This window comes from Podarcis melisellensis (genome assembly GCF_964234715.1).
Source record: "Podarcis melisellensis genome assembly, chromosome: 8".
In the NCBI taxonomy this organism is placed as follows: Eukaryota; Metazoa; Chordata; class Lepidosauria; order Squamata; family Lacertidae; genus Podarcis; species Podarcis melisellensis.
Window position 1 is genome coordinate 34,883,759 of NC_138540.1, and position 9,221 is coordinate 34,892,979.

At 39.6% G+C, this 9,221-nt stretch overlaps 1 protein-coding gene across 1 annotated transcript; it reads left to right on the forward strand.

The window, feature by feature from the left end:
- The first annotated feature begins 56 nt into the window (after window positions 1-56).
- On the forward strand, window positions 57-7,467 carry CNEP1R1 (CTD nuclear envelope phosphatase 1 regulatory subunit 1). The gene is made up of 6 exons (XM_081924145.1): window positions 57-212; window positions 2,278-2,349; window positions 3,569-3,642; window positions 4,305-4,414; window positions 4,916-4,970; window positions 5,650-7,467. Exons 1-6 carry the CDS (start codon window positions 188-190, stop codon window positions 5,689-5,691), a joined length of 378 nt encoding a protein of 125 aa, XP_081780271.1. The 5' UTR covers window positions 57-187; the 3' UTR covers window positions 5,692-7,467.
- The last annotated feature ends 1,754 nt before the right edge of the window (window positions 7,468-9,221 follow it).

The window sequence follows — 9,221 nt, forward strand, 5'->3', positions numbered from 1 at the left end:
GACGGCGGGCGCTTGAGGGAGAAACTGCCCAATAGAAAGAAGCGACGCTTTCATTGATTTGAAGGAAATTCGAGAGCTTACGGCGCTACATGAAAGGGAGGAGGTGGAGGAAGAGGAAGGAAACCATAGACTTTGCGTCTGTGAATGGTGGTAGTCTGCGAGTTCTCCTTATTCCCTGGCCCTCACAATGAACTCGCTGGAACAGGCGGAAGGTAATTCGGGGTTCCCCTGAGGCGGGGTGGGGGGCGTCATAAAGGCACCAGCCTCCCTCCAGGGAAAGGACATTTTGCCTGTCCTGTATCCTCCTTTTCTTCCTCTCAGTGTCCCCAAACGAGTTTCTGAGGCAGTGAGCCGCCGCGGAAGAGAAAGAAAGCGGCTGGACCTGCAAAACTTAGTCTTCCCGATTAAATTGTCCTCCCGCTGCAGGGCTGACAACTATCCAACTGGCCCATGTGGTTGCGCCTTGAAACAGCAGACTGGTCCTTGAGAGACGAGTCGTACCATGACAGTCTTGTTGGCACTGGGTAAGGATTAACAGATGTTGTTGCGGTGGCATAAGCTTTTGTGAAGTGGATTCAGGTCTGCGGAAGCTTACACCACAATAACATTTTGTTAGTGCTGTACCCATCGAAGCTTGCAGCCAGTTTACCTGTGAGAGCGCCTCACCCCCATATATGCCCACTTCACCAGTCTGCGGAACTGGCACCGTTGCAGGTGCCACATAATACCCGTTCTGCATTTATAAGATTTTTTTAGTGTAGCAGCACCTACACTTTGGAACTCCCTGCCTCTGGATATAAGGCAGGCGCCTTTCCCTACCCAGACATGTAGAATGTTGATGTATGTTTTAATCTGTTTTTAGTTTATTTGCTTATTTTATTTTGGAATATTTTGCATAGTTGTTTTTAACTGTTTCTACTGATAATTTTATTTATTGTTTTATTCTCATTCTAAACTAATTTGATTTTTTAAAAAAATAAATAAGTGGTATAAATTTTGTGAAATAAAATAAATAATATCTGTTTGGCACCAATTCATGATCTTCCTTTTCCAACAAGCCTCTTGAATTGAGGGTTTTGCTGTTGTTTTTAAATCCCAATCTGTATCCGTAGTGGAATTTAAATTGTTTTTAAATACAATTCCAATGTTAAATAACATCCGGAGGTTTCATGGAAAATGATACATAGATAACATAAATAAATGCTACAAAACACTTTCCTTTTTAGACACCAGTATAAGACAGTATTTTTTTTATCTCCATGCCTTCAAGTTGCTCCTCAATTGCTTTCTGCAAATCAGGTGGTTGTTAAAAGGAACACAAGCAAATCTGTTGAGTTTTTTTGAAGCCACTAGTAACTGAACTTTTGTCAAAAAGAACAAAATTACTGAAGGCAGGGTTTAGGGGATATTTCACAGATGGTGCAATATGACCTTATTTTAGACCTATTATTAGTACTGTTTATTGTTGTTATAGAGGCAACTATGCTGAGTGTTTTGAAAGCCGCCTCTTAATGTCTGCAAAATGTGCATGATGGGGATAGTCAAACCTTTTTTCAATTGTGTGCTACATTCCCTTTGGGTAAACTGTGGAGAGCTGTATGCTGGTGGTCGAACCTAGTGAATGTGTTGTTGATTAACTAATCTGGGATAAAGTCTGCCCTACTTCATATTTTTCACTAGTGTAAAGTAAATTTAAAACAGTCTAACACAGGGGTCAGCAACCCGCGGCTCCGGAGCCGCATGTGGCTCTTTTACACCTTTGCCGCGGCTCCAGGGCAGATACTAGCGAGGGGAGGGGGCGCACTGTGCGCCCCGACACTCCCCACTGTGGCGGGCACTGTACTGGCTGTGACGTCACATGGGGGCAGTGCGTGCGTTAGTCACGCACCGTCCCGACGTCACCTTCCCGTCCACTGTCAGATTGCGGCTCCGGAGATATATTTGTTTTAAATGTCGCAATGGTTTTGCGGCTCCCAGGTTTTTTTTCCCTTCGGAAACGGGTCCAAGTGGCTCTTTTTCTCTTAAAGGTTGCAGACCCCTGGTCTAACACCACAATCCAACACTTGTCTACTCAAAAGTAAGCCCCATTTTGTTCAATGATGCTTACTTCCAGTAAGTATAGTATTATGATTGTTATAAGAAGAAGAATTTATTATTTATACCCCGCCCATCTGGCTGAGTTTCCCCAGCCACTCTGGGCGGCTCCCAATCAACTGTTAAAAACAGTACAGTATTTCAGCATAAGTCTAATTAGATGGTTGCCTTTCTTTATTTCAGATCTCAAGGCTTTTGAAAGAAGGCTTACTGAATATATAGCTTGTTTACAACCAGCTACTGGACGCTGGAGAAGTAAGTCAAGCTCTCTAAGAGCAGTACAAATTTGCCTATAAATGCTTTGATCAAATTGTACCTACATAGTGTAGTATTAACATTTCAGTAGCTTTTATGATATATTTGTGATGCAAAATTCTGCATAAGAAAAGAAAATATGATAAATAATACTGTCTTACTGCCAAAGAGAACTATAGTACAGTGGTGTCCTGAAATTCTGAAAGCAATTATTTTTGGAACTAAGATGAGGACAGCAACTTTTTTTTTTTTTTAGCATACCAACAATCCTACAAAGTAGGTTAGGCTTAGAGATATTTACTCAAGACCCTTGTGATTCCTTTACAGCTGAGCAGGGTTTTATTCTGGATTTCCCACATGAAAGATCTCTATCTGCCTATGTGTCTACTATATGTTCATTATGCGTTTGAACATCTCTTAAGATATTGCCACCAAAATTTACATGATGATTCCTGAGATCAAGGAGCAAACATCTATATTTGAATACAATTGGATTCTATTTTGAACCAAGATGGCAGACTGAACCTTTCAAAACAGCATTGATTTTTTGATTTATTGGAATTCCACGTACAAGGCTGCTAGTTAATGAATAGTCATGCTAATTCTATGAAAACAGAAGTCCTCTTCAGACATTACTTGCGTGAAGAGGGGCAAACTGTTTTAGGGCGTAACTTCTGTAGCGGGGAGTCTGCTCTTTGAATGGAGGCATGCTTCCGTCTATGGAGCAGCACTCAGTGATAGAAATTGTGCCCCAATACATTAGGGATGGGGCTAAATGCACAACACTGCAGCCCCCTTTACTGTGCTTCTATTTTTCATGTGAGGAATGCCTGAATACTGCTATAGTTAATTGTTGCCTATGGAAGAGAGGTTACTTCTGCTCTGAATACCCATGTGTTCAGAAGTATTTATTGAACTTGTAAATTTGCAACACATTTAAATTACTAGCTAACCTAATAAAAGGCAGTTCTTCCGACTATTTGTGCCTATTGGAAATTGCATAGAATTATCTATTGATGGCTGTTCCTGTGCAGATATTTTTTAAAGGTACAGGAAGTGCTGTTCAATGAACTGCAGGTTCCACTTATTTCAGTGGAACGTAAATCGCCCAATTTAGTATGACTGTCATGTTCTTTGAGAATAACTCAGACCTTTTTTAGAAGTTATCCCTTATATGTTGTGCAAATATATTGCTTCTAACATTTTCCTTTTCCATTAGTAATACTTATAGTCGTATCAGTCTGTACAGCAACTGGTGCCTGGAACTGGTTAATAGATCCTGAAACGCAGAAGGTGGGTAGTAGCATTCTCAAATGTCTTGCTACTGTGTTGCTTTCCTATTTAATCTATTTGAATTTGTGGCATAAATTCATGCATAATGCTATGCATATACTGTATTAACAGGTTTTATAGACTGCTGGAAAGTTCCCCATGGTATCCTATAGCCAAACCTAGACATCGTATTTAGTGTCAGTTCAGTATTTCTATCCTTCAGGGTGGACTAGAACAATGTTTGTGTTACAACCAGCGATCTGGGATTGCATCATGATTTTTGGCTTGTTAGGTTATAGCTTAATCTAGTAGCTAGAATGTTCTTAAGATCATATCTATGTGCCTATTCTTTGGGACACTGCTAGCCTTCATAATTGCAAAGGTAGGAAGTTGGGGCCTTTATGTCAGTCAGAGCTTATGAAGAGCCCTGCTGGATCAGACCAAATTTCTGCCTTGTCCAGCATCCTGTTTTCACAGTGGCGAATGAGAGGGAAATCAAATCTGTTACTTTATATATTAATTTCTAAATTAAGGTAATAATTTAATCCCCCCTTATATTAGTGTTAAAATTAGTAACTTGTTTGCTCCTCATTCTCGACTGTACAATATGCTTCCTTTAAAATTAATTGTATTAATTTCAAGCTAATCGTGTATTTATAAAGTGTTGTTTGGTTTTCTCCTAGGTTTCTTTCTTCACATCTCTATGGAATCATCCATTCTTCACAGTTAGCTGTATTACTCTTATAGGTTTGTTTTTTGCTGGAATACATAAAAGAGTGGTGGCACCCTCAATGTATCCTTTATTCAGTACCTGGCATATATTTAACCATGATCACACTGGCAATAATTTTAACTGAAGAAACTTTTAGCTACTGTTCTATTCTCTCTGAGAACAGAGAGAGTTTGAACACTTTTCTTGAACGGGGAGTATGGACCTAAGCTCCTGTACTCCCTTCTTTGTGGTGACATATGAATAAGATCATCTCTCAGGGTGGCGCTTTCCACAACATTGTGTGTGACCCTACAGCCACTCTGCAAAACGACTCTATGGTAATTGTTCCCAGGATATAGCTGGAGTGCAAAGATAGCCACAGAACTTTGCTACCTATTACTTTACAGATAAATAAAATACAGAGAGCATACAACTTGGGTGGGAAACCACCACCCAAGGGCTGAATGCAGCCCGAGACCTCCCCATCTGACCTTCAGTGCCTCTTCTCTCTAGTGCAATCACTTTGCTTTGCTTTGCCCGGACTCTAGAGACTGGTATGTTTCTTTGATGTTTTCTGTTCAGCATAGCAGCGCGATGTCGAACAGTCCTGGCAGAATACAACATGTCCTGTGATGATGTAAGTGGCTTTGGTTTCCCTGGCTGAATGTGTCTCCTCCCCTAATAATCTTCCAATACACATTGTCTTATAGCCTCTATTGTCTTTAAGTTCCCAGTTTACTCTATGTGCTTCTAGTTTCTTCCTCCCATCAGTGGACTCGAGGTGGTCTATTCTGCTTGGGACTAAGACATTAAGGATCTTTTTGCCCTATATCCTTCTATAAGAAGTGGCCTAAATATTCCTTATAATGTTGCTAGTAGACAAACCTGAGTGGCCTCCTTATCTGACATGAAATCCTTAAATTATTAAGAAATGAAAAATCAATCAGGGTGAATATTGTGCTATCTTTGGTCTGTAGCATGAAATTTTTTTATAAATTCTGTAGATTCATTGCACAGGAGACTGGTAACCTATGATTGTAGTTTGCATATAAAAAAAAGAAAAGAATTGTTCTAATAACTAATCAATTAGATTCATAACCCTTGCAAACAAACTCTGTTCTCAGTTTCCACTCTTTAAGCTAGATCAGCCTTTGTTAACTTGGCTCTCTCCAGATGGCCATGCTGACGGGGCTGATGGGAGTTGTAGTTCAAAACATCTGGACAGCAAGTTGGCGTAGGCTTAGCAAGACGACGGAGAAGTAATCCCAACATAGCAGGAGTTTCTGTAATGTGAAAGTGATTTCTTTCTTCCCCAGACTGGAAAACTAATATTGAAACCCCGGCTTCACGTCCAGTAACCCATCATTTCCCTTCAACTCTACTCGCTGCTGTGGAAATGTAAGAAAAGAACTTTGTTTGAGAGAGTGATGCCAAATAGGATTGTGGGGTGTTGAGTTGACAGCAAAAGCGTGAAAACATCTGGTTTATTTATTCATAATTTCCTTGCGTTTTCTTGTCTGTTTTATGCTTTCAGTTCCTTCTCTGGCAGCAGTAAGCTGTACCCTTCCAAATGCTGGGGGACTCTGACTCCCATCAGCCCCAGCAAACAGAACTGTGGGTAAGGGATAATGGGAGGTGTAGTCCAATAGCATCTGGAGGGACACAGGTTCTCCAACCCTACCACACAGTATTAGTATGTCTCTGGGGTTTCATCTTCAGCAAGGTGGGAGCCTCTATTTAGAAAAGGACTCGATGGGTTTTATGATGTGCAAATCAGTGTAAATAGAAAATGGAACCAGTATTTGAAGAGATACTTAAACCTGCCATTCACACAGCGTTTTACCATTACATTTGTTCATTAATCATGGCTATCTCCCTCCCCATCCAACGCTGCATTTTATATATAAAAATTCCTCTGGCAGAACTCTTCTTGGTGCGTATTACTTTGAATTTTGTCACAAAAGCTCCTGTTCTTCAGTTCCTTGCATTAGCAGTAGCCTATTTTCAGCAAATTCTATGTTTAGGCTTTTAATATTTTAAAACCTCTGTGTGTTTGGGACATACAGTAATGATGTATTGTACGTGAAATTTACACTGTGGTAGTTTTGCCACGAAACTAGTATTGCTCAAATTCAGATTACTTGATAAAAAGAAAGTGCCACAAATGTAACAAAGCTCAAGGTAGATTCAGACTTTCCTTTGGGCCCAGTCTGGCATAATGCTGCCTGATTCCTTAAGCATCATTAGGCAACCTGCAGACCTGTGTGTGCTTTTCCCTCTCACGTGAAACTTCTTTTCAGTTTCTGAGCTAGCGAAAGTTACTGCTTCCTTGGTGCCAGCGTTTTTGCTAACCACATTTGGTGCCAAGCCAGTTTGCAAGCCTGCTTCGAATCACTGCTGCAAACTGTGGTTTGACATTAGCTAGGGTTGGCAGAAATGTTAGCATAATGCATTAATTCACTATGCAGTGGAGCATAAGCTGCATTATTGATATTGCAAGAGGGTTAGATGCCCGGAGGAGGAGTATGCGAAGCTGTGGCACGCTATCTGATTATATGAGCAGGCAGCATGACACTTAATGCAGGACCATCTATTTCCCTCCCTTTGCCCAGTTGGATCATCCTAATCAGGCATGACAAATGCATAGTAGCCACTGAGTCAAATTCTCTATCCTTAAATGCCCGTGGAACTTGGTGGATAGGGGATGGCAATTGAAATAGCTTTGTGATGGGGCAAAATCAGCCATCTGAATCTACCTTTAGTACAGAAAAGTGTTAAAACTTAAAAGTGGCTGTTACACATAGTATGACTTTGAAATACTGACACAAAGCAATTTAATTTTAAATCCTTCCTGTGCCTTTTTACAAGACCTGTTTCAAGCTATTTTAAGAAGAGTATAAAACTTTAAGAGCACAAAGCAACTGGCAGTGTAGGAAATGCTGCACCACAAGGAAGATTTTGTACATACAGGAAACCAAAACTACACTTGTGTCAATGTTTAATTCTCCTTTGAATGCTGCAATTAAATCCTGTGCTCTCGAAGTCTTCTCTGCATTTCTTGCTCCACCTGTGTTTTTAAGTGCTGTAAATTTTTGTAGGAAATGTGTACAAAATAAACATTTTATTTATAATGATATGTTTGCTGGCTTTTGTATTTGAAATTGCAAGTATATAAATGTTAGGAGTGCTGAAATCTATTAATTTCACATTTAATGCATCTCATGTTACCAACTTTTGAAAATTCAGTTTTTTAAAAAACTGCTTCAGATATATAGGGTAGGTCAGCTCCTGCAATTCTGCATCTACAGGACAGGTGTGGAATTTCATACAGTACTGTAGTTGTATTCCTGCAAAATTTCAGACAAGATCCAAAACAGCCATGACAGTCTTTAGCAGTCTGGGGCAACTTAGAGATGGATCACTTAATTGGATGAGAACTTTATCTAAATATAGTCATATGAGTTTTGTCATTAATGGTATTCAGTAATATCTTGGGCTTATTAGAACAAGTATTTGGTTCTAAATGCTGACCCACTGACATAACAAGTAAGAGAACAAACCAGAAAGTCTTCCATTAACCATAGTTTCCCGTGGCTTCTGAAACATGAAACTCTGGCTAAGGGGTTCAGAACAAGCCACTGTGGTTTGAAGTTGGTTTAATGTCTTGTCTTGTTCTGAAGCCATTACTAAGCAGTTTCCCAGTTTGGTGTAATTGGTAAGCTATAAATGTTAAGGGAAAACTTTCTGGTTTGTTTGCCATGCATGCAACCCCTTCATACAAGAAAACAATCACCTAAATTGGCAGTTATTAGATGCTTTGATACCGAAGCAACTAAAGGAGGACTTGATGCTTAATATTACAGTACTGAAAATCTTTTTAATATCTAAATTACAGATCATGTGAAGATGTAAGACCTTTGAACATTGCATAAATCTCAATTTTTGTTTTTCTAGATCATGATAGGTTCTGTTTTTAATTAGTTTTAAGTCTATACAGCAATGTTATATATTTGGGTTCATGTTGCCACCAGCTTGATTCCAAAAAATCTGCAGTCTGGCTTTCCTAAGTTGCAGAAACTTTCAAGCTGCAGAAATCCAAACTATGGCCTCCACCCCCCCCCCAATTGCTTAGGACAGTCAGTATGAGTCTAAGGGATCCCCCTGGTTTAATTACTCAGCTTGACCACAGTAGTTCAGATATTGGTAACTTCAATATTTGATTGGGGCTTCCCTTGTACTTGATCTGGAAATGGTACTTAATGTAGAATGCTGCAACACAACTGCTGATGGGTGAGACCCTATCAATCATTTAGGATATCAGCACCTACTCGTTGGAACTCCCTGCCTGTTGACATCAGACAGAAGCCTTCGCTGTACTCTTCGGCACCTGCTTAAAACATTTTTGTTTATGCAAGCCTATCCAGAAATGTAGAATGCTAACATCCATTTAATCTTTCCATGCTTACTGTTGATTTTTGAACGTTTTTAAATAGCTGTTTTTAATAGTCTTTTGTTGGTAATTTTACTGTTTTGATTTTATCTTTCACAAACCTCATAGAGGTTTTATTACAATCAAACACCACATAAGTATTGTGAAATCATAAATAAAATAAACTTCTGAAATCTTGGGAGGGGAGGAATGTAACATTTGATATATTAGTACCAAAATATTAGCTTTACAAAGTGTTTATTCTTATTTGAATTTTACGGCTGTTATGATATAATGATCTACATCAGAATCAGGCCCATCCAACCCCAGGGGCTAGTCTGGGCATGTCTAATTTTCCGTAAGCATGTAAATGAACACTCCCCTTCCCCTTCCGGATAACTGAAACCGCCAGTCATCCCCAGCCTTTGCTGCAGTCTTACATTTTGAACCAAGACAATG